At 36.3% G+C, this 26650-nt stretch overlaps 1 protein-coding gene across 1 annotated transcript; it reads right to left on the bottom strand.

The window, feature by feature from the left end:
- Positions 1-112: 112 nt before the first annotated feature.
- NEK5 (NIMA related kinase 5) lies at positions 113-26650 on the bottom strand. Its single transcript, XM_085324923.1, has 22 exons — positions 26534-26650; positions 24777-24873; positions 22981-23078; positions 20140-20223; positions 19964-20034; positions 18600-18686; positions 17914-17968; positions 16164-16364; positions 15991-16072; positions 14224-14363; positions 12113-12312; positions 10771-10837; positions 10305-10424; positions 8990-9073; positions 8798-8902; positions 6777-6857; positions 5858-5926; positions 4084-4207; positions 3742-3873; positions 2475-2612; positions 814-928; positions 113-369 (listed from the first exon to the last, which is right to left on the bottom strand). The coding sequence occupies exons 1-22, from the start codon at positions 26648-26650 to the stop codon at positions 117-119; spliced, it is 2520 nt and encodes an 839-aa protein (XP_085181049.1). The 3' UTR covers positions 113-116.

Here is a 26650-nt window from a genome sequence, read left to right as displayed (position 1 = left end):
AAAGCAGCTGATTTACTTGCCATTTAATGTCAGATGTCTATTCTTAAAATCTTGCTACTGATGTGGCTGAAATTTCAAGCAAATTAAAGTTTTGAAACAATAATTAGTCTAGTACTCTAAGCAGCTGTTCCTTGCTGCTTGCTTTTCTCATTGTGTGTGTCAACACTAAATGGCCCAGGGTTATGTTCTGAATCCTYATCAAATTTTCTAAGTAGTTTGCTAGGTATGCTCATCTCTTCTTCATCGGTTTGACCTTTATTTATTGAAGGGACAGGAGATTCTGTGATTCTCTCTGCTGGAGAAGAAACCACTTTCTCCAGAGCTCCCTCCAGCCCATGTCTAAGTTCATCTTCAGAATCTTCAAAATTTCTGTAAATTAAACAAGAAAATTATATTAATTAAACAGCTCTATTTTCATCTTTTCTAGTTTCAGCCTTTGAGATTTTTGCTTTCAAAAGGAAAAAAATATTTTGCTTTCAAAAATATTTTGTAAAAAATACAGAAGCTAGACACAAAATGAGAGCTGTTTCTTCTCTTTTCGCCATCAGACTGTTTCCCTGTATTTATATGGTCAAAGAAAAGGAGCTGCAAAAGCCCATAGTAATCCTTCTGCATAATATTTTTAATGTCAGCACTGGCATTTCAAATACTAAATTACAGAATTAAAAGCTAAATTAGCAGACTGTAAAACTAGTAAGTTTTCTTGATTTTTGAATTAAAAAAGGACAGAGAAGAATAGTTTTAGGCAATGCAACCTGCCATTTCATGAAAACTGTTCAGTTGCCTGGATTTCTTCTGGTGTGCTTGACTTACGTGTCATCATCATCTGATCTTGGCTCAAGTCTGCCTTCACCAACATCAGCAGCAGAATATGTTTCTGAATCATCATCTTTGTTTTCTTTTGGAGGCAATGAGGTTAATAACCTCCCTGGAAAGGGAGAAGAAATGGAAAGGGAAAGAAATGTTCCTTTATTTATGTATTAAGTAAACTATAAAAGTGTGTATAAATTACTAGCAAACAGATAAGTAAATGCTTGATTTTTTTGTTTAAATTACAATAACAAATTTCATGTTTAATTGACTTCTGTTATTCTTGATCACAAACATTTTAGTCAGTAGTTTATAACGTTCGCTCAGAGTATTTGGAGATCATAACCAAAGGRCTGTAAAAGGTAAGCAAGAAAGGGAATCTGTTGTTAGTAGGTTTAAGGTACTGCATTTCAGTGGGGAAGCTTAAGGACTGTTTGGGAAAGGCTGAAAATTACTGCTTGGATGTAGCTGAGTTCTCTAAGAATATTCACTTTCAAAGACTAAAGGGAAACCCAAACCTGAGAGGTGAGGAAACAATGATGTAAGAGTTGCTGTCTTACAATGTAAAGGCTGAATTCCGCATTTCTACAGAAATCTATCAATCTGGGTAATGATACAGTCCACAACATCAACTTGAGTAGCAGAGCAGAAATGAGTATTAAGAGAATGCTTTCAAAATATTTTAATAAGTGTAACTGATAAAAGCAATGGCAGTTAGAGTACTTGTGTGACCTTATTCTTGCATTAGCCCTACGAACCACTGATATTAGTGAAGTACGATTTGATTTCCTTTTCCTTAAGCATAAGCTATAAAGTTAGTCTTAGGAATGGGATGCACGTTTAGCTTGTTTAACCTTCAGAATGGGGCTGTTATAACAGACCTTGTTATACTATGAGAAAACATTTATATGAGGCATAATTAGCAGAAGGGCGCTCACTATATAATTGCAGATGAAATATATTTCTCATGATCCATTAAAAATGCTAGTATTTGGCATGTACAATTCAGCTGACTTAAAAGGCCTGTCATCTAATTAAACATTTAGTAGCAGTAGTGCATAAAAACACAATTTCAAGTTATATTTACTGCATTTTTCTTTGGGCAATACTCTTGCTCTGCATTTTAGCCAATGTACTTTGACTCAAAGTAAATGTAGTTTTTAAAAAATCATGTGTTATTTCAGGAGAATGTGCTGCAGTATAAGTAAGTTGCAATTAATTCCAGTGTCAGCTGTATCACCACAGACCATGTTGTAAAATGGTATGTCACCACTGCAGCTTAAGCCATCATGTACTACCCTGTATAGCTGTTCTATATAAATACATGTATTTATATAAATCTTTTACAGGGTTCTTTAGTCTCAGCAGTTGCAGGGTTATGTTCTTCTACCTGCTGGTAGTAGTAGCTTGCCTCCATCTACCTAAGTAAATGAAAATATTTATATGAAGTAATAGCTCATAACTTCCCGCTTTTCCTGCAATTGAAAATCCCAGTTAACATCCTGAAAGAAGCTTATTTCACTGCTACAGGGTAGAGGCTGCTCTTGTTTTTCTACTTTGTCGACTGCTTCAAAATTTTGGTTCTAGCCACAAGTCCTCTCCAATGGTAGAAGAAACAATACACCAAGAAAAACTTGTAGAATGTACAATAACAAATATCCTACCTATTTCCTCTTCAAGCTGAAAAAAGGAGTCATTAGACAGTTCTGCCTTTGCTAAGATGTTCAGAAGTGTCCCTGGTGCTGTCTTTTTCCACTGCTTCCTGTTTTCTGGGGTGTCTTCAGGCAGAATAAGATGGTCAGCTAAAGAACAGGAAGGTTCTCAGGTCAGTAAAGCATGTCTATGGCTGGCACTGTCTTCYTTTGTCAGATTCAGACTTTTTAACACTGATTTATTCCCTTTAGGTAATCCTGAAACATGACTTCTTTTTTTCTTGTGGAACTTTCTTACCTTCTGAAAATGTTTTTCGTAAGTATTTTATCTGATTGATACTATAGATTAGAAATAGTTTGGACTATTTGCCACTAAAATTTTAATTGCCACTAAAAATTCCTAACACCAATTTTAATCCTCAGATAGCTGCTAATTAGGCCTGGCTGGAATAGACAGCAGCAGCTTCACTGGGTAGTTCTTGGTTTCAGATGTGCTGGTTTCTTAGGGCTGAAAAAGCTTCACAGAAGTTTCTGCTTTTGCTGTCTCCTACACTCATCATCTAAGGCAGAATGAGGGAACAAGTAGAATGTTMATGTAATATTCTGCTTTGTCCTGCTTGTCCATGCAAACTTTTCAGGGTGTTTCTGAGTATATGGGGTACTGGGAGAATGCTAGAGGAGTCCCTCTTTTGCAGCAGTCAGTTACTGGAGGTACTTGGCTCACTGGGAACATATGCCATGGTACTCTGAAAAACCTAGCAATTAACCTGTTCTGAAAAGGAGCATCAGCACAGCCACATTTGTGTGAGGATACAGCAGCCCTTCTGACTGTGTAGCAACACCACTGTCYGGAGTGTTCTTGGAGGATGTTGGCCACAGACTGTCTTGGTTCTTGTGTCATCAMTCGAGGCTAAAGAAAGTCATGTCAATCAGCTGGTCGATTAGTTGCGTGGGCTGGCATCTTCAGCTCTTGTTCACCCAGCTCACAGTGTAATTCATACACTGCAGTACTGGTCAACCCCTCTTTATATTTATGAGCATTATCTGCAGGTATCATCGCGAGCATGACTGCAATACCAGAGTAAGTGGAAAATGACAATTGCATTCTTTTGTTTAACACATAGGATAACCTCAGTTAGTATGAAGTCCCGAGATTAACAGCCCCTCAGATCCTGTGAGCATTCTACTATGCAACTGTCTTGGCAAAGGTCTGTAACTAGTTGGGCTGAATTCTAGCCATTCCTATCCTCCTTAACTGAAAAATATAACACATTCTTACCAAGTTCATTTTCAGTTATTGTAGGGGATACAGATGTGACATCACCATCAGTTAAAACACTCAGGAGTGTCTGAGGGGCTCCAGCTTGCCAATGTTTTCTATTTTCTTTGTTATCACTTACATCACTGAACTCTAAGGAGAAAAAAAGAAGAGGCAGAGTTATTTCAGTGTTTTTTAAACAGTTTAAAACAGATTTCAGTGTGATTATAATGTTGAGTGTGTCATAAAATCTTAGCTCATCAGATAAACTTGCTATAGCGTGAAATTACTGAACTTAACTAATTCGTAGTTGATTTTCAGGATAAATACATTCACTTGGCTTTGCATTTCTCTGTGTAATACCTGTTGGGCATCCAGCTAGTTCTTCCAAAGCCCTGTCCATAGGATCTTCGTGAACTTCYACCAATTTCTCCTTAAGATTCTCACCATCCACAAAAGTTGAAGTCTCACTGAGTTTATCTAGTACCTGAAACAACAGTAAGTTGTTTCTAAGTAACAGTAAGTTACTTTGAAAAGAAATATGGGACAATAACTTTACAACCATTCTCATGTATGCACAGGTAGGTAGTAAAAGTGGAACACTAGGACTCAAAACACACATTGTGATTTATGTATCATAGGGCTGCCTGGGATTCTGCAGAGAAATGAAACAACAGAATAACAAAATAGTGCCTAATAAGTTAAGTATATATATTATGGAATGGAATATATAATATGGAAAGTACATATATTATTTTCCAATGTTGCTATTAGAAATACTTTAAACATCCTAATATGCTAATAAAAATATTAAATTAATAGCTAGCTATTATGTGTTGACTGGTTATAAATATTTGCATTCTAATATTATGTTGTCTGTAGCCTCACTTCTACTTTGTCTAAATAACACCTGTTTATCACAATGTCATTCTTGTTTTGTGATATAATACTACTGAAAAAAAATAGGACTGTGCTAATATAATATTAAAATAGCACTACAATTAATTAAGCTCAACTTTTAGTATTATTTGGGGGAGGGGGGGTGTATTTCAAGCAAAGAATGGACAGATATCTTGTTATATAATTGCTTGTCTGGCAGCTCAACTCTTCCCCAAAAGGGACAGAAAAAGACTTACGCAAGCTGAAGAGGATGACACATGGATGAAAACACAACAAAAAATGTAATAGGCAGTTGGCTTAGAAAATAATTCAGAATAACAAGTATGTGTGTCTTGCCGGAAGAACTTTCCTTTCAGGTGAAAAAACCCTTTCTAAACTGTAATTAGATTATCAGATTCTCCTTAGAAACTATACTAGGCAGAAAGTTGAATTGCAGTTTTTTTGTTTGTTTGTTTGTTTGTTTGTTTGTTTTGTAATTCCACTGACTTTACTCTTCTACATTTCTAATAATTCTGCTCCTACTGATCTTAGAAACCTTGCATGCATGTTGGCCATGGTCACTCATCGGTTTTGGCCTATTCTGAAAATGAGGCAGGCCCAGAAACAAGGATCCGAGAAGACTTAGGTTCTGAACTTGGACGTGTGTAGTGTTTACACTGAGAAGCACTACTGGTCTCAGGTGTTTGCTTTGGTCTGTTGCATGTATAAGCTCCAACAGACTTCACAGGAATTTCTGTAAGGACTGAGTCAGATGGAGTTTTCTGGCATGTCTAAACTGACAATGATTTTGCTAAGTAAAGTATTAAGTYTTATAAAAATACTGTAACTTCTGGTTTTCAAAACCAGTGTAGCTAATAATTGCAAAAGTGGCCATTATCATTTCAAATAGTACTGAAATGTACTAAAACAATTTACAATTCAAATGTGGCACTTGCAAGCTAACTCATTGTTTAGATGTGTTCCTCTCTGCACCCCACACTTTTACAGAACCAAAATAGCTGCACACCTTTGTCCTTTATCATGTGAAAGATCCATATGTCATCCAATTTTATTCTAAGCAATTATTCTCTTGCAGAAGGTCAGATACATACTATAGATCAACAGAGCTTCAATAGGGAGCTTCATTATAACAAAGGAAAAGGAGGATGGTAATTGAAATAGTAGAACCTAAATCACGGAGCTACTGTCATGTTTTCAGATTACTAATGTAAATGGTTCAAATGTAACTGCAGCCTACCTCTGCTTCTTGAACGCTGACTTCCTCAGGAACACATATGTCTAAATTTATTTCAAACTTTCCTCCTCCCTAAAGAAATTTTACAGACTTATTAAATACTATATTTAATAAAAACATTTAATTAAATTGTACACAATTTATATGGAGCTACAATCCTTCCATTAAAAAACAACTCTTCTATTTAACAAGATTTTTCTTCCATTTAAAGATTACTGCTGAACAAATTAGACAAAAATAGATCTCTCTAGTATCGTTTGTAGATATTTTAAAATGATTAAATCCACTACACAAGGCTGGAATATCAGTGATTTTAAGAAAATGTCTTAAGATAATCACTTAATGCAATGCACAAAGTAGGTTCTTAGCTGTTGGTTCTTCGCTAGGCTGTCCAGTCTAAATCTGAATTTAGTGCAGTACAGTGCAGTACTTCAGAAAAGAACTTCATTCCAACATTTAAYGGTCAGAATGAACCTATGATCAGAATCCTTCCTGATGTGTCCTATGTATGTTTCCACTGAATACATTCCCATCCCCCACTACAACTTAAAATGCACTGCAGAGAATAATGATTTACAAGAAAACGTTAAGAAAAAAAACAGCCTGACTTGACTTCTCTTAAGAGTCAGCATGAGTTTTATGTATGCTGCTAATGCAATTTGATATAAAGATAAGCAGGTGAGGACTGATCACTATCTGAGCATACCTAAAGAGAACCTCAAATTATCAGAAAAGCTCTGCTCTAAATTTCTTTTCTGGGTGATCCTATCTTCCCATAGGAACTTTTCACAAACAGGAGACCAGTGCTCTTAACTGACTCTCAAACAACCTAATCTCCAGAGCTATTGTGGCATAATAGGACCATTTGAAACAAACAGATGAAACAAGAAAACAGAAGAAATATGGAAATAAWCACAGATACCTTTGTGTTATGTTTCTTTTCTAAAACTTTTTGGTCCTGCAAATCCTGGAGTCTGACTTGTTTAAAGTTTTCTTCCACATCCTGGAGGGAAGGAAACACCCCAGACTTTAGAATGCATTCCTTGGAATCAGAATATGTATAAAAGGTATATAAAAAGACTTATTTAAGTAATAAATGTAGTCACTGATTTCCTTGTGATTGCCTGTAAGAATATTCCATTCATTGCTTTATTGATATTTAGAATCTAATAGTAAAAGACATTACGATTCTGGCATATTTGGCAAAAAGAAAATGTAGGATACCTTTCATAAAGTGAAAACCTGATTTTTTTGCAAGTCTATGTTTGAAGGATAGAGTACTGTGTCAAGAAATAAATAACACCTCTTTTCTTTTAAATGATTAAATGATGCAAGATGATTCAGACTTATTTCATTCTGGCAAAAATTGGGAGTGATGAAAGTAAAAATTATAAGGGAAACCTATACCTGTAGAAAATCTAAGTATGTTTCATAGTACCCTGTTTTCTGCTAATACCTAGAAGTTATTTAATTATTATAATATAATATTATATATCATATTATAATTATTGTTACATTATTATATTATTATTATATTTAATCATATATATTGTCATTCATATGTTCTATTTAATCATATTCCTTTGTCCTATGTTAGAACATAGGTCTGCATCAGATAAAAGCAGAATAAATAAGAATTACGTGTAATTCTTTCAGTGAGCTGTCATCATCAGGGCATGTTCTCAACTTCGTATGAAACCACAATTCATAGATTTTACTTTTTAAAAGCATCTAAGCAGTTTCTTCATGCCCATGGACTAAAGTAACAGAAAGCAGGCACAAAGTCAACTGTTTCTTTTTGTCATCATGCACTAGGAATATCATTTCTGTCCTGTCATGGCTCTCATTGCCCATAATCTAGTTTATCCAGTCAAATGATGGGTGAAATCATTTTAGAAAAGCCTCATCCAGAACCTATGAAAATCACTGGAGAGAATCCTGCTAATATTGGCAGGTTTGACCCACGTACCAGCTGCTAGAGGGCAGCAGCATCTGTCACAGGTTTATGTGAAAGTTTGCCTGTCAGCACTGCGCTGCTGAACAATGCAGTAAGCCATATGCTAAATGAGGCAAACCCTGACTGAAGACTCCCCGGCAGTTACATCAGAGCTGTTTTCCCCTCAGAATGAAGGGGCAATTTACAGACTGATATTTATTTTAACAAGTTGTGGCTTTCATTCTTTTCACCTGTAAAAGAATATCATAATATGCTTATTYACTAAGGACTACACCTTCTTCCCAGACCCCATCACCCACTGGGGACTTGTTGCTGCAGAACTCTGTGTGGTCTGGCAACCTCATCTCGTCTTTACCATGCCAACACTGCAAAGTAAAAGTTGAACAGTTCTGCAACTCCATTCCAGTGACTACTTTGGTAGAATTTAATTAGAAAGAAGTGGAGGATTCCTGTCACAGGAAGCCTTTGGCTCTACTTCTTATTCCTGCTTTTCCTAAATTTTTGTTTAAGGAAGGAAACCACATCAAACTGCACTCTAAAATACTTCCCACATAGCATCTTCCATGTAAGAATCACGTTCGTGCTCTACTCTATGCTGTGCAGTAATTCAGTCACAAATTACTGTCTTCTGCACAGAATTCTCATAAAGATCTGTCACTATGACTGGCTTCTTCAATACTTTGCTCATAACAAAAGGAAAAGAAATATACTTTTGAAAGGAGATATTAAGTAGAAGTATATATTAATACATATAGGTGAAAGACAATTACCAAAACAGATAGGAYACAACCAAATAAATTTCCCAGGCTATTCATGAAAGGAGCTTAGGGAGATATTCACATACAGTGCTAGCATCAGGTGAGATATTTAAAATTCACTACTTTTCAGAATTACCACAGAGAGTGAATAAAGGACGATGTGGTCCTTGCACTATTCTATATAATTACTCTACCAGTACTGTTTAGACTATAAGACAGTACTGATACCTGAACTGATTTTTCYCTTGTTCCAGATGTATCCTTGGTTTCAAACTGGTTCTCAGCTTTYCCTTGCTTCACAAGATAGGTTTTATCTTGTACTTTTGGACTCTCCTAAAAGACATGTTTATAAAGTGTTCATTTCAATTACTGTGTAAGTGTACTAGCTTTAAAGATGTGTTTATGTTTGAGCTTTGTTACCTGGAGTATGCCTGCTCTGAATCTGAGTTCTTTTAGAACACCATGGTATTCTTTCCGAATCTTTTCTAATTGTTTCAGGTACTTCTATGAAACAAGAGCAAAGTAGAATATATTTGTATTAGAAATACATACAGAAATAACAATAGCTAAAAATATTTTATGGATGTACAACTGTGTACATATGAGAAAAAAAAGGATTAGTGTCCTTTACTGCCAATTTTAAAGATTRGTTGATATTTCCCATACCAAACATTTTTGGAATTACTACTCTTTCAGACTTTAACCCCTCTGAAGTTTTCCAGACTATATGTTTCATTCTGAATCTTTTTTAGAATTATATCCAAAACAGTTACTTCCAAGAATAGCCTAAGGACTGGCTGAGTCCTTAGGGTCCTGAGGTTAGGATGGGAAACTTGAGGACTAGAAATTAGCTTAGRTAAGCAGGAAGAAAAAAATGTGTAAATTATTTATTCTGTGGTAACCTCCTCCACAAAATGAAACAAAACCTGGTAATCTTTTCGTGGAGAAGCTTCATCATCTCTATCCCTTGAAGCAAAAATTTCAAATTTGGCCAGAAGATAACCTTTGTGTTAAGAACCTCTCTTTTACTGTTTCTATGAAAGTCTATCCAAATTTGTCCATATTACAAGCCTTTGTAAAATCTCACATCTAAACAGCAAGTCTCTGACAAATATCTATATAAGTATGTTCTTACTTCCAAGTCTTAATTTTAGATAAAAGTTAATATATTCACACTTATTCAGACAAAATGTTCCTATATATAAAGATCAATTCTATTTATATACATTCATATAAGAAAGAAGTATCAGTTYGTTTTTTCAGTCACACAAAAAGAGAAATAGCTTATTGTGTCTATATAGAATATACATAATCTCCAAAAGCTGTAATATACCAAGGAAGCAATACGTGTCACCTACTACTATATCACATTCTAAATGTCATAGTATGAAGACAAATGTATCACTTCTGAATAATGATTACACATATATAAATAATGTTTTTATGAATATTTTTTCTGATTTGTAAATGTGAGGATCTATTGACCTCTGATATTAAGTTTGTTCAGTGATATAATTCCATTGATCTCAGTAGAAGTGAAATCAAAATCAAGACCATGGCTTTTAACAAATTATGGAAGTCAGATTTGTGTCAAATGAAAGAGGGAAACACATGAAAGCAGCTCATATTCTCCTTGTCGTCAGATGGAAAAGAATCAGTTCTCACATCAAAAACATCATTGTCAAGGRGTATAATAAAAGAGCTTTAGGCAGCTAAGAAAGATATTTTTTTTCACCTGTTCTTTCATTTCATTCTTTCTAGATATGTCCAGCTGATGGCTTTTGAGATGCTCTTCCTTTATTTTCTGCTGCTGTATTTGGTCATGATGTGGGTCAGCAGAGGATGGCCGCAGTCCCTATTGATGTACAGATAATTCACARAACAAAGGAATTTTCATTTAGAATCCTTTCCTTGAATGCTCTTGCAATTCACTCCCTCTGTTCCATTGAAGAGTGCAATAAGACAAGTGTATATTCTTTGAGGAAAAAAGTTCTAGTACATTACATTTACATTACTGTACCTGTATATCAGAAAATAAAACCTCAAGATAAGCATTGGAGAGCATGTCAACAAATTTACTGGAGCAGAACTTTCTACTTGTCAGTGTGACAATCTGCTATTAGAAAGACATGAATTCATCTTCTGAAATTTCATTCACTTTCTTTTAGAGATTTTATTCAACAATTTCAGTATTTACTTACCAACTGCTTTTCCACTTTAATCTTATACTGCTGGGCTTCAAAGCGCCTTTGAAGATAATCTGCAGGCCTGAAAGAAGAAAGTAATGTTCATATATTGTTTCACAGATTCTACTGTTTTCTGCATATACATTTCTCTCTCAATTTTACCACATAATATGAACTGAGCTCTCTTTGTATTAAATGAAAGGTATAAATATGAAATAATAATAAAATAAAAAAGAGAAAACATATTCACTTTGTGTATTTCCCTTCCTACTATTTCAAGCACATAAGCCTTCTGCAGCAAAGTGCTTTTCTGCCTTTTATTTGATAAATGSTATGTGGAAGTGTTATTCAAAACAAAGTTGTTCCGGTCCTCAGAACAAGTGAAAATTGTGAGAATGGAGGTGGCACATTCAATAATAACTTTTTAATTTCTCCTTTATGCTTAACTCTATCAACCTAACTTTGTATTTATATTTTTGGATTTTTTTTTAGCATTTTCCTCTTGTTTTGGTGTAAGATAATCAGCAGTCACTTGTAAGTTTCCTAATTTCTGTTTATTCAACATCATACCCTTAGAATCAACTTGTGTCTCAGAGAGCCAAAACGAACTGAACTTATCCTAAACTATAAACACTATAAACTCAGCTCAGACAAAGTGTTCTAAATGTAATGATCATTAACTGAAACATTCAGAATCATTGAATGAAAATTAATGCCCTAGCCAGCCTTAATGGAAGGTTCCCAAAGTACACAATATTAAAWATTCCTCACTTATCTTTCTCAAGGTTCATAAAATTCACCCACTTATAAAATGGCCAGTCATGGAGTGGACCAGCAGTCTCAGAAGTGAAAAGAATGGTTTTACTCCTGCTTTGTGAGAGAAAGGCTTTGAGTACACAAACTTACGGATAAAGGGTCTCTTACCTGAAACCAAAGTATAAGCTCTGCAGGAAAAAAAAATTGTATGGCCTGCCTCCCACTCTGTTCCCTCAACTGGAGAATGCCTTTTGGTTCTTTAGATCTTTCTGATCCCAGTAGGTAGGAAAGACTGTGTTTATCCCTGGTATAATCAGAAGGTCTACAAAAAGGTGGGTTTTACTCCTCCCCAATAAAATGCTGAGATTTGGGAGACATTTTGAAAATGAAATTTCAAACATCAGGACAACATGTTCAGAAGGTACTTCTGGATAGACAGCAACAGAGGTTTTGTCGTAGTGCAATACGCTTGCACAAAAAACTTATCAAAGACCAAGTAGAGAAGGAATCATACTGATGTCCATGTCACTACATTATCAGGAATGTTGATAACTCAAAACACGTAAAACAATTCACTACTAATACAGTGATCAAGGCTTACCAGTGGGGTGGTGGAGGCGAAGGTGCAACTTGTCCTTTTAGTTTGTAGTATTCCTCAGCTCTTTGGCTGATGTGAGAAAGGTCACAGCATGCATTAGCTTTTCTCTCCAAGTCGTCAAGTTTATCATAGTAATGACCATAATGCCCATGTACTCTAATGCTTTCTGGCCTTTCTGCCACCTTAATTCTGGAACTCTGTGGCTGAAAACATAGTAAAAGATGTTAATCTTTTCTCCTCCATATCAGTATCATTTTGCATTAACTTCCTGCCCCTTTCTTCATTCTCAGCTGCATAATACAGGGTATCTACATTATAGCTAGTGCAAGTTCTACACACACTTTCACATCTAACCCAGAAACCTCCTAGCTTCGTGGGGCTGATATATAATCCTATCGCTGTCTCCCTCTGTTTGACATCCTCTCATTACGCAGCAGCCCATATTGTTGTGTGAGTCAATCAGCATGGAGCTTTATACCCTGTAACTTACTTCCCCTAGAGCCACTGCGTTGCTCCGAAGTCCAAAGCACTGAATTAATTCCAGGAGAGTCTTATTTTGACATGTGAGGGCAAGGGGAGCCTGGTATGTAGTTCTAATATACACACTGACCGCTGCTTTGAGGGGAGCACTGGGCTAGTTCATGCAACTGTCTCTTTGATTATGTACCCAGGGGAGCTTGCCTTTCCTTTCTCAAAGTCCTTACTGTGATGAAACATTTCTGTATTTCTACACTGTGACAAGACTGTCTTTTCTATTTCTCATAAGAACAATGGAGAGAAGATGACTGTCTAGGTGCTGTTATATGATATAAAAATGTATGGTAAGATATCCATGARCTTTCCCATAGTGGGAGACTAAAAACCACCATATGCTGTATTAGAAAAATGAATAAATTTACTCATTTTCCTYACATAAATTAAAAAGAATCTAAGTATCTCTTCCTTAGTATATATGTTTACCAATTCTCCCTATTTTCCCTTTTAGAAACACTGGAAATAGACTCATCTACCTATGGTATAGTCCAGATCATTGCACAACATAAATTAATGCCTATACTAGAAGAAAATTTTCCTCTGCTAAAGATGTTCCTGAAGAAGAGGTAACACTAAAATGGGTACATCGTCCCTCACTGAAAGATGTTTTGAGAGCATAGTATCCAGAAGCATGATCATCCCAAACAACAGAGAAAGCAAGGCCATCTAAATAAACGTAAGGGGACTGTGAACAGTGAGTCCCTAAGCAACTCATTCAGAGTATGACACTGCAAGTATCCCCCAAGCCCTGTAAACTGGCTGTTTCATTTGGATGCTGAAAGAATATGGGAACCTGTCCAGTGTCAATATTAAGAGATCTGTCTGGTAGATTAAAACACTGTGGACAAAATTCTGTCTCTGATTACTGCASTACACAGTATCTCTTAGCCAGCATCTCTTCATTTACATTGGAGATACATCAATGWAACTATGAGAAAAATTAAGTCCTATATTCTGTATAGGGCCAGGGTAGTATAACTGATWGCTTAATGGCTGCAGTTCTGGGAACTAAAGATAGGGGTATCAGGTGATATCATGTAAGAGGCTGAAGATGGCACAGAGCTGAGATCTAGCTTGAGGAAAGAAGGTGGAAAATGAGTGAGGGACACAGATGGTCTGAGGAACTGGGGCTGTTTGCTGCAGGGTGTGGTCCCAGTTGGCTGTAACAGTATCTGAGACAGAAGCAGTGGGTATCAGTGGTTTTGCCCAGGAAATGGGTTCTTAGGGGTAGTGAAGTAAAAGGATCAGTTTATTTGCTTTTATAGCAAAAATGGAACAGTCTCAGTCTATTTTCTTTCAGCAAAAGTAAATGCAAAGCATGCCTGACTCCTTGTGTTAMAAAGGACCACACTGAAGCAGCCTAAACTCAGTGTTTCTCAGYTAGGCCTTTTTAATAACTCTTATGAGGCTTCAAGAATGCTTACATGTCTCCATAGGCTCAGTGTAGGGCACCAAGAYGAATTTATTCTGTCTTAATGAGGCCTTTGAAAGGGTCTTTTTTAWGAGCAGGAATATTCCTTCTGAAGATGATTAGATCTTAGAAGAGGGTGGAGTTCATGCAAGTTTTTTATGCACGGTACCTGAAAAACAGACTGTTGCACTCCTGAAGGAGGTTTCCATTCATTTCTTTGAAATAATTCCAGTTTCTTGACAGGTACCACCATTCCACATTCTGGAGGAACTTGTTCTTGGGCTCTCATTTTTTGAAGTTTATGTGCTTCTTAACGACAAAAGATTAAAAGGTTATCTACTGTGCCTTCTATGTGATAGTTGCAAACCATAGTAAGATGCACACCCATAACACTGACAGGCTGGGCTATTAGCCTCTTTATGTCATTTCATCATTATCACCACCACTTTCTACGCATCCTGATCATCATTCTTAGAATTACACATTTTTGAAAACACTAAGATTTTTCAAACTGATGTGAAGTGGATTTTATTGATTAGTTTTATAAAGAAGTACACTGAATCAAAGGGAGACTTCTTCCAACTAAAATGCTGACTTGATGCTAGCACCAAGAACAAAAATCTGAAGGTCTGATGATTAAGCTCAAATTTTATTAGAGATTAAATACCTACCTACTTCTTAAGCACAYCCTTTTTTAAACTTAGCCCCCACTATTCTACTTCCACTAGACAATGTTGTAATCTTTGTGAAATTTGGAAAGAAGGGCTGTAAACTGAAAAATTTATCTTATCTACTAATTCCCCAGTAAGAGAATAACACAATACACCATTCCAGTTTGGTCAGAATAAGTATTTTAACAAAGACCTTAGCTGAAAAAAAGAAAACTAKTGTACTTGTTAGGATTAAGTAATTTCTGTGTGAGTATATTAGGTTCTTCCTGAGTAATGACTGTTATCCACCACAGAGTATTATGTTTGGGACACAGAATGTTTGAAAATTTTAAGTATATGAGTACAGATATTTTTAATAATGCGTAAGAGACTTAGGTGTTCAGGTGCCTCTGCCAAAATTGTAGTACATCTGAAGGCACATAAATCTGACTGAAATTAATTTGCAAAATAACATRGATTCTCACACTACTGAAGAACTTTTGAAAAAGAAAAGCTCACTATCCCTATAAGTTAAGTGGTTTATTTTCACAGGTCTGTTTAAACTACTTTCATATTTCCAAAGAAATATTTGAAGAATAATTATGATGTACTAAATACTACAGAATTAGAAAAAGATCACACTGCCAGAACCAGGTCAGACATCCAGCAATTCATAYAGAGATGCCATTTACTTTCATCCATGTCTTCTAAGAATATGCATACGCAATCTGATCTATCAATGAGCACTTAATCCAAATACAGTTAATTGTCCCTCACAATTTAATCTAATTTATACTACTTTGTAAAATACAATTCTATTATTTTGCAAAATGTATTTTGTAAAATACTGTGAAATAAAATTGCATTTTTTTTTTCAATTTTGCAGGTACTTTGGCAAAATGAAGTAAGGAGGTTTGTCATGTGATGGACCTGARCTACATCTATGTCAAAGTCTCTTAGTGTTGTAAATCCTATTCTTAAAGTAATTAAGATTAATGTTTCAGTACTTTCCTACAGCAGCTCTTCTGGTTGAACTGTGGTATCAAGCTAGTCTTAAAGTTGTCCTTTCCTGAACAGGACAGCGATGGACGGTCTGGGGTCAAAGTTCTTGCTGTTGCAGTTCTCACCTCTGTTTATCTGCAACTTTGTATGAAGCTCTTGTGTGCAAATGTGTATTAAAGACTGCTGTAGAGATTTATAGCCATCAAATATTTACTTCTCAGCTTGATTGCCGATAGAACAAATGTTAGTGTAGAATTGATTTTAATTAATATTATTATCATTACCTTGTATCAACTTCTCTCCAGGTTGTAATGCTGAAGGTCTTTTTTTGTGTATCACAGTGTGACTGAATTCTTCTTGTATTATCTACAGGCAAAAAAGTATCTGATGATASAATTGTTTATGCTACTTTGATAAGCATTTTTCCCTCAGCAGGCAGCAGGCACAAAGCACTCACCTCAGGGGGCAAATGTCTGACAATAAGCTTCTCCAGGAAGGGCTTCCTTAAAATAGAATTAATAGATGGTCGATCTCTTGGAGATATATTAAACAACTGGGAAATTAATATCCTCAGATCATATGAATAGTTGGGAGACACTGGCTGAAAATGTCCTCTGCAGATCTTCAGCACCAGTTGCTGCAAACTATTGCCTTCAAACTCAATGAAAACAGTAAAACGATGATAGTAAGTACTGCTGGTTGATAATAAAAATGACAGACTAGACTATTTACAATCAGTGTGGCAGACAATCAACAAAATAGGGTACTTGCTGACAGTAGTTCTATGCTATGGAAATATCTTCACAAATCCTTTCTCACTATCCATAATGTGCTGTTTTTAAGCAACACGTCTGTATTTCCACTTCTCTACAGGAAAAATTAATACAATCACTCTCTGGTTGTATTTCCTTGTTTCACTGCACAACTCAGCAGGTCAAATAGATTTCATATCTGGAAGAGTTTCTTTCATGCTCTGCTGTCACACGGTAGAACAGAAACAATTTTTCCAGAATGAAAGGTGATTTATCTTGCCAAAAGCTGTACAACAGAGAGACYTGTACATACACCCTCTTAACAGTGTTCTCTTTCAAAACCTCAGTCCACATAATCTTTGGGTTCCACGTTCCCTCAGGAACCAAAGTACAATTTGATTTTAACAATTGATGCTACACAGTCAGCCACACAGAGACACTACCACAACTACACATCAGTTTTAACCTTTTCCTCTGCTCAGCAGATCTCCATTTTTTAGAACCTGAGACAGGCAAAATTAATTTTGAAAGCAGCATCTTTCTACAAGGATCATTTTATTTACTCAGACGTTTTGARGGTGTGTAAACAAAATTTGTCTTAGTCACACTTTATTTCCTGCTTACATCAGCATCTAGTTCCTGACTTCAAATTCAAAAATAGACAATACAAAATAAAACACCTACCATTCACAAGAAGTAATATTAATGTCTTCTCACTTCATGAAATCTGGAGTTTTCCTCATAAGTGCTCTCAGGACTACCTAGCTTTGCCATCTCCCTCATCGAGGCCAGTAAAAATTCATGTTTTGCTGGCCCCAGGAGTCTGATCTTTTTCCTGTTTTGGTGATTAGTCTCTGCTGTATTCCCTTTTCCAAAAAATACTCGCAGGCTAAGGACTATCAGGCTGAGATCAGGATGAGCACAGCTCTCCTTCCCAAAAATACTGCCTGTTATCTCCTGACATAAATGTGCTTCCAAACTAAATAAAACCTTTAGGAAAATGCTTCTGGGGACTTGAAATGCTTTCTGGACAAATGTTGGTTGCAAGTTCTGTAGTAAGTGTAAATTGGTATTTTCAAGTAGAAATGAGTAAAATGAAGTGACTAAACACTAACCTTGAGGTTTGACTTTAGCTTTCTACTGTCCATCTGCCTTTTAAATTTTTTTGCACTTATTAAAGAATAAATGTATGACTGATGTGTATGTAAATATAATTATTGTAGAAATACAACATATTGTCTTTATTATCACAAAACAGACATAACTTGAAAAATTAAACACTGACAGTTAGGCTTTAATACCAATAAGTATATTGAAATTAATTCCAGCAGCTCTCTAAGTAAATTGAAATTAATTCCAGCAGCTGTCTATGAATGTTGTCATTACTAGAATTTTTTATGGCTTCCTACTACCCTTTTTAATAATATGATATTGATCTGATTCTAAGGTACTTACAGGATGCTTTAGTGCACATAGTTCATAGAGCACACAGCCAAGAGACCAAATATCTCTGTGAACAAAAGGAATGAAAATTTCAGAGGAAAGGCGGTAATATTTGCATWCATGTAATCAGTATCTCTTCTCAGCTCTAAAACTCATTATGATTTCATCACAGATGAAAATTGATGCAAATTTCATTTTTTTATACTAAGAACAACCTAACATTTCTTTTTTTTTCATTATGGCACCAATGTCTCTATGGTATCTACCTAAGTACTTATGTTACTACTGGAAAAGGCAAGTGCCAAAAGGAAATGCTTGCTTAATATTCCTAGCAGGATGAAGGACAAAGTGATCACTATATGACTTGACAGAGTGAGATTAAATTTTAGGTAAGTATAAATAATTTCATAAAAATAAAAATACAATTATGTTAAGCCTGTGGATAAACTACAGCAATCTGGACACTGTCAGTCAAAACACAACTAACAGTGTTGTACACTATAAAATAGTCGTGGTATACAATTGTCGTATACATTGTTGTACACTACAATAATAATAAAGTTTTCATAAAGGGTGCTGCACATGAAATCCATGGTGCCCTGCAGAAATGCTCATTTAAACCATGAGATTACTAAAATAAGTTCTCTCACACTGCATACACTCATGCATAAGCACAGGAAGAAAAGAGAGAGACTTACGTTTTATTATTATACGGTCGATTTTCACAGATTTCAGGTGACAGATAATAGGGGGTTCCTACACAGGTACAGGCAAGCTCCATAGTACTAATGAAACACAATGAACAATAAGGCCCATACACTGAAAAAGTTTACAAGCAACTGAGACAAAGGCCTCTCTGCAGTCAGGCAAAAAGCCCATGGCTGATATTATTTCTGTTCTCAAATAGCTCAATAGGAGCTTAATGGAACAGACCAAAGAAAAACTAAAGTATTGCCCAGTTCTGCATAAAAATGACCAATGATTTTAGTAGTGGAGAGCACTAGTRCTTCAATAAAAAGCACAAGAATTCTCTTTTGCCCTACTTTTCAGAAGCATTATAATCAACATTTTCAAGGCATGATTAACATAGAATTTTGAAAGCTTTCAAACACACACCAAAATATTGCAAGTCTCCAACACAATCATACTAAGTAAGAATATCTTAGGTGGCTGTCAGTCACGCAAGCCAGAGGCAGCGGAAGGAGGAAGTATTGTCCAGAAAGGAAAGTAAGTATACGTGAATTCCATTTCCATCTTTGCCACTGGCACGCTGTGTAGGTGTAGCCAAGTATCATCAGTTGGATTAATTACCATTCTACACAATACATAATTAAATTGTGGAATTTCATTGCCACAAGATCCTGCCAAGGTCCAAGATATTGAGAGATGCAGAAAGAGATCAAATTCAAGCACTGTCCTGTTGTTAGCATGCTCCCTGGCATATTTTGGCCATGCCAAAACCCAGTCTCCCAGATGATGCCTCGCCATGGCTCAGGATAGGCCAACGCTGTTCTCAAAGTCTGTAAGGATAAAGCCACCCCCTGTGGGTGCACAAATTTAGCCTTATGAATGCAAGCCAGGCCATGCCATTCACCCTCAGGGCCAAAGAGTGAGCTCTGGACCACTCCGCTTAAATTAGTGTAGGCACAGATGTGGAGGACTGTGTACACACTCTTCTTTTACGCTAAACTGTTAATGCTCTTCATCAGCTTTTCCCTTTACGAAACAGCAGACCTGACTACCAACATGTGCAAGAGTAAACYTTGTGCCTCCAGAATCTCTTTATGTCAGTTCTACAGAGAGCGGGAAACGACTGCCGTTTCCCTACTGTATGTGCCGAACATAACAGAAGTGCAGTTACTAAGCTAGACAGATCTGGGGTTTGATGCAGTTTGATATGTTTTAGGACAAGAGCAAAAAATGGTAATTTCAGGCCCTTGCTATACTAGACATCTTCAACAGAAACGACCCCGATTCAATTTGCACATTCAGATTGCATTCTGAACATTCAGGAACACTCATATTTAGTGTAAGCCACAGACTAATTAAAAAAGGTGCTTACTTGTTCAACTCTCTTGCTATGCCAAAGTCCCCAAGCTTTGCTACCTTTCCATTATTGCTAAGAAATATGTTCTGCAAACAAAGAAGAAACAGGTATGCAAAATGAAACATGGCAGAGTTTCTTAAGCATATTTTTACAAGATAGAATTGCMTCCACCTTGGTACCAGTTTTGCTACCTGTGCTTTCACATCCCTGTGTAAAATCTTCCTGTCATGAATATGCTTCAATCCCAAGGCAATCTGCACAAACCAATTCAGAATCTGCAGCGAAAGACAAAGAGATTAGATGTCTGTAAATTTGTGTTGTTCTATTTTCTGATGGAATGTCTTAMTTAAATATATAAAATAAAGACAATGGCAAAATCTAAAATACATAGAATAAACATAATGATGGAACAGCTCATTCTGGATGTCATCTCCAGGCATGTGGAGGAAAAGAAGGTGATCAGGAGTAGTCAGCGTGGATTCACCAAGGGGAAATTCTGCTTAACCAATCTGATAGCCTTCTGGGATGGAATCACTGGCTGGGTAGATGAGGGCAGAGCAGTGGACGTTGTGTACCTTGACTTCAGCAAGGCTTTTGACACTGTCTCCCATAACATCCTCCTAGACAAGCTCAGGAAGTGTGGGTTAGACGAGTGGACAGTGAGGTGGATTGAGAAGTGGCTGAAAGGCAGAGCTCAGAGGGTCATCATCAGTGGTGTGGAGTCCAGTTGGAGGCCTGTGGCTAGTGGCGTCCCCCAGGGCTCAGTACTGGCTCCCATCCTGTTCAACTTCTTCATCARTGACCTGGATGAGGGGACAGAGTGCCTCCTCAGCAAGTTTGCTGATGATCCCAAGCTGGGAGGAGTGGCTGRTACACCAGAGGGCTGTGCTGCCRTTCAGAGAGACCTGGACAGGCTGGAGAGCTGGGWGGAGAGGAACCTCCTGAGGTTCMACAAGSKCAARTGCAGAGTCCTGCACCTAGGGAAAAATAACCCTWGGCACCAGTACAAGTTGGGTGTCGACCTTCTGGAGAGCAACTCTGCAGAGAAGGACCTGGGAGTGCTGGTGGATGACAAGTTGACCATGAGCCAGCAATGTGCCCTTGTGGCCAGAAAGGCCAATTGGTCTCCTGGGGTGCATTGGTAAGAGTGTTGGCAGCAGGTGAAGGGAGGTGATCCTGCCCCTCTCCACAGCCCTGGGGAGGCCTCATCTCAAGTACTGTGTCCAGTTCTGGGCTCGCCAGGACAAGAGAGACATGGAGCTACTGGAGAGAGTCCAGCACAGGGCTACAAAGATGATCAGAGGTCTGGAGCACCTGCCTTATGAGGAACGGCTGCGAGAGCTGGGCCTCCTCAGCCTGGCGAAGAGAAGCCTGAGGGGGGATCTGATCAATGTGTATAAGTACCTGAAGGGAGGGTGTCAAGGGGAYGGGGACAAACTCTTTTCAGTTGTCCCGTGTGACAGGACAAGGGGCAATGGGCAGAAACTGAATCACAGGAAGTTCCGCCTGACCGTAAGGAGGAATTTCTTCCCTGTGAGAGTGACGGAGCACTGGGACAGGTTGCCCAGAGAGGTTGTGGAGTCTCCTTCTCTGGAGATCTTCAAGGCCCGCCTGGATGCAGCCCTGTCTAACATGCTCTAGGTGACCCTGCTGAGCAGGGAGGTTGGACTAGATGATCTCCAGAGGTCCCTTCTAACCTTACTGATTCTATGATTCTATGTGTTTATACRCTTCTCTCTTTAGGGAAACTGATGGTCATGGAAGGCTTTGGCTCAATAAATCTTCTTTTATTTAGTAACGCTGCAAGTTAAGCTGATGATTTCCTGAATAAGGCTGATATAATAAATGAGACTTTCTTAGGCTTACATTTGAAAATATTAAAATATTTTAACAAGATTACATTTAATTGGACCATTTGCTTCCYCTTTTGATTGTCAGACGTATCTCTAATTTCTATAATCCTTTCTTCATCTTTCTTTTGATATTCATTGTTCTGTCAAAGTTTTTTTGTGTGTTTGTTCTCTGCATTGTATTTGAGTGATCTCTGATTTTCTCTTCTGTTTATTTTCTCTCTTGTGTTCTCTCTACCTCTAGTATGACTCCCAATAGGATCATAAAATACAGTATTACTGAACCAGTAATTCACTTCCAACTGACTTCTACACTAGGGACTTCTTTTCCTTCTAGAGAAAAAAAGGAAAGTGGCAATATTTCTTTTTTCCACTCTTATGTTATTTAAGAGTAGATTTCCACTAACAGGTTAGATAACAGGTACCTAGTATCTAAGATACTAGTTATCTAGGCAAATTTTTATTGCACCTGCAAAACTGGAATATGCATGAATACTGAAATGCATAAACAACTAACATCAGAGTTTAGTAATCTAAGTATATAACCAAAAAAATCATTCAGAAAGCTGAGGTAGCAAAAAAGTATGAAAGAATTGTGGGCTAGTGGGAAGTACTGTTTCTGTGTATCACGTGCATATTTACAAGCTAAAATATATGCGAACATATTCCMAAAGTAGTCAGAATCCTAGGATTGTTTCTCTGTGCTGGTTTAACAATTTAAACAGCATCAGCAAAGTCATGATCCAAATTAAATGAATGAGACATTTACCGTTGACTTTGGTATAAACCAGAACATATCACAATGCAAACAGCATAATAGAATAAAGAACTGGTATATAATATATTCCCCTATAATTCTAAAAAAAAACATTCAAAAGAAAGTCTTTATGGCTTAACAGATGTACTACTAATATGAGGAAAAAGTGCATCCACAATAGAAGAAACAATGGAAGGGGTGATAAAATTGTCAACAAACTTTGCCAATGATTTATTTTAAGATTTTAAGATCTTTTTTTTTWTATAAAAAGCAAACTCTAAACTCTCATTAAAATCACAAAGTTTTGCTAAAAYGTTCAATTTTTTTGGTAACAATTCAGACAAGAAACAGTATGCAAAAACTGGCTAACTCAAACCATGTATTTTATCTAAGAAGTCCTTTCCCCTAGAAGTAAATTCTTTCACCTGGTCCTCGTCAAACAGCACTCCATGCTGCATATTTATCCGCTTCATTAAATCTCCACCATCACAGTATTCCATCACAATATATAGCTTGTTCTTTTCTGCAAGGAAAAGCATTTTTTTTTCTTTTGTTACTTTATTACATATTAAAAGAGCAATAAATTAATTTGATTTTATGTAGTCATTCTTTTTAAAAGGGAGTACTTAATCCTCTACTGACTCTTCCATTTCGAAGGGTTACTCATAAAAAAATGGATACTTCCAGAGAAGCCTGATGGAAAACTGACTTTCATGTCTTACTTCAAGAAAGACATGAAAATTTCTTTTAATGGAGATTCATCAAAATATTAAATATATGCAGTAACTCTTCAAAACCCACACTGATAAACAGAAGATGGATGTTCTTATAGCTAATGCTTTACAAAAGGCTTCATAGTTAGGACTGTTTAGSGTTAGCGATAGAGCTAAAAGTAGACAGAGTTCAACAGTAGAAATAAACAGCAAGAGTTCCTTATTATGGAAACTCAACCTATCCTCATCTCTCTGGGTTCAGCAGAATACTAGATTTACTTCTCCATCAAAACATTTACAGTCCTGATCACGGAAAACAACTTAAGCACAAGCCATCACTATAGCATTCATTACAAGARGCATTCGTTACGACAGATCTCATCAGTAAAAGTAAATATAAGGAATTAGTTTTTTACGGAGAACAGACTTCCTTCTTTCTCTTTCAGTTCTGACAAATCCTTAAACAAAGTTGATCTTAGGAAGCTGTCCTTCCCTCATAATACATAAATCTAACCCTATCAGTAATCTGCATTAAAATTAGGAATGGACATATACAMTAATCACAAATATTGTGAATTATGYGTAATCATGGCATTACTGTTGACATTGAAAAAAATCCTGTTTCAGTCAACACCAGAAAATAACACAGTCCCCTGGGCCCTGTCCTGTTGGCAAACCCTTACCCTTGTCCCAACTCAAAGCCTCATCCTAGTYTTCGTTAGAAACACAGACTCATCTTCAAATAAAAATTCAAGAGGRGATAATCCTCTCTGTGGCTCTCTAGTCTCTTCTTACAACAAACTCAGAACAATCCTAGAATACCCTGAGCTAGGGAGGCTTAACTTTCCTCAGCTCAAACCCAAAACCAAATCCAGACTGATTCCAGCATTTCAAATACACACAAAGTGTGAGGTCCTGCCAACTCATGCTCTCTTCTCCCTCTGAGTCTTGATGAATCATGGAATAACTTGGGCCAAAGAACTTTACATTTCTTAATACTAACCCTAAATCTAAACTGAGCCTTCATTAGTATTTAGGATCACTTTCAGCACTAAAATTAACATGGAGATATAAACCTTTGATGATTATAGCCCTCTTTTCAAACCCAGAAATATGGCTCAAGACAAAAGATTATCAGGAGCAATTTCCTGTCATACTCAAAAACTCTCATCTTGTATTGAGTCTCCTGGAAAAGCCCCACAAACTCTGGACTCCAAGCGAAGGCTAGGGTTAGACTTCAACCTAAACAACGTAAACAGCACAGGATCTAGCATTTACTTCTACCTTAGATCCCACCCACACCTGGGAAGAGGGCAAGAGAGGACAGAGTCTGATACTTTGWGTTCATTTTCAGGAGCTGGGACCCATCTATCCCCACTGATAAGTTAGAGGTTGGGGCAGGCTTAGGGCTGGGCAATACGGACAAACTACGTTTTGTTGCATTCTACTTCTGTAATCACAAATACAACCAAAATGTTAAAAGTACAACAAAAATGTTAAAAGTAAACCTTGTAAAGAAGTGTAGAAGGTTACTATATTTGCATGYTTCATCTTGGCCAGAAGAATGGCTTCTTTCTGAGAGGCTTCTTTTTCTTTCACAGGCATCTACAAAGAAGTAAGAAGCTATATGCTAGCAAAGCTGTATTAAATCCTATTCATAAATGGTGAMATTGGATTATGGGTCAAACATTCCCATAAAGAAAGACTTTGCACCTAGATGACGCAGAAATACAGTGCATATAAAATATGGTGCATATATATATTCATTGGTAAAATATTCATTTGGACTATATATTTGAAAATTTATTGGAACTTTATTAAAGTCAAATCATACTCTGACATTTTACCAACAGGCAAATGTGTACCTTCAAATTTTTTTATACAAATGCTATGTATGGCTCTCACTAATTTAATCAAAGAATTGAGTCAAACTGGGATCTTCCCTTAAGTATTTGTAGAAAAGGGGTCTAGGTGATTTTGTATTCTTAATATGGGTGATTTCAAAAGAACAAAACAAAAGGAAAAATGTTCTTTTATTTATAAAAATAAATTTCTTAGCCTCATTCTTAAGAAATAATTTTGAAACATAATCCTTAAAGACTCAAAAAATCAGAAGATGAATTAAAGAAACATATATAAAAAAATCTTATGACTTTGAAGTCATAAATTTCTATATCTGACTCATGAYTTTTGAACGATAGGGACAGGCAATAACATTTTGCTTGCTTATATTTTTCTATGTTGTGTACATCAAACTAAAATTAGAAATATGTGCTTTGAATTGCTCATGAGCACAGAGAGAAACTACTTATCTTTTATTTAGTGGTCATTATTAGCATATCAATTTTCTGGGTTTGAATCTAGAAGTTATATAACTACTTCTAGAAGTGAAGTAAAAAAAATCATTCTTCGTTAGAATTTTTGTCTAATATGTCTAGAAATTCAACTGTGTGGCTTAGAATGTAAAAATACCTGTCAAACRTATTTAACACTCAATTTCTATTAAAATCATGGGAAGTTTAATTGCCTGTCCTTCTGGAACTAGATATAGGACTAGGATTATCTCATACCCGTGCTAGTCACCCTAATCTACCTTTATAGTCAATGGAAAGAAATATGCCATTTTTATGGAATAAATCATCTCATTCTAAAGCAGAAGTCTAAAAAAGGCAAGATAAGCAGCATGATAAAAATGCATATTTCTCTTGTTCTCCTAGAAAGGCAGTCTAGCCAAGTAGCTCAGATGCTGACATCTACAGAATGGGTATTTAAAATTAGATTAGATGAATCCCACCCTTACTGTCAAACTGCCATAAACATAAATGAGAGTCTGAAAGGCTCCATTGTGAATTACTCACATCTGAAAATATGGCTATGAAAAAAAGAAATGAAGAAGCTGAGAAAAACGTATCACAAAAATTATGGTTTGTTCAGTTATTTCAGCAACAATAATTTAATTGTAGTTGAATCATCTYTTATAAAATTTAAATTAGGCTACTGTCATACTTTGTAAGTAGAGAGAAGTTTTGAAAGAACCAAAATGCAGCGAAGAATAAACACATTAATACCAAAAGGTATATTTATTTTATGCTTGTAATATCACTGATCTGGCAGTTTAAAACTAGTCTTTGAAAAGTTTAACTCTACATAACCAACATTCAACTGTAAAGGAAATAAAACATAACYCAAGTTCACACCCTTGTTAAACAGTATCACAATCAGGTAAATAATAACCATTGTTATCACACAGGTTTTGTTGTTTTACCTTAGTTAAATTGATCTCTTTGATAACACATTGCTCATTATTTACTCTTCCTTTTGCCAAGAATACTTTGCCAAAAGATCCTTCTCCAATTTCTTTTATGATTTCATATTTATCCAT

The sequence above is a fragment of the Rhea americana genome, unplaced genomic scaffold (assembly GCF_003343005.1).
Source record: "Rhea americana isolate MKP2758 unplaced genomic scaffold, rheAme1 scaffold_95, whole genome shotgun sequence".
NCBI classification, from domain to species: Eukaryota; Metazoa; Chordata; class Aves; order Rheiformes; family Rheidae; genus Rhea; species Rhea americana.
The sequence above is the reverse complement of the archived record's forward strand: the minus strand, read 5'-3'. Positions and strand labels throughout refer to the sequence as shown.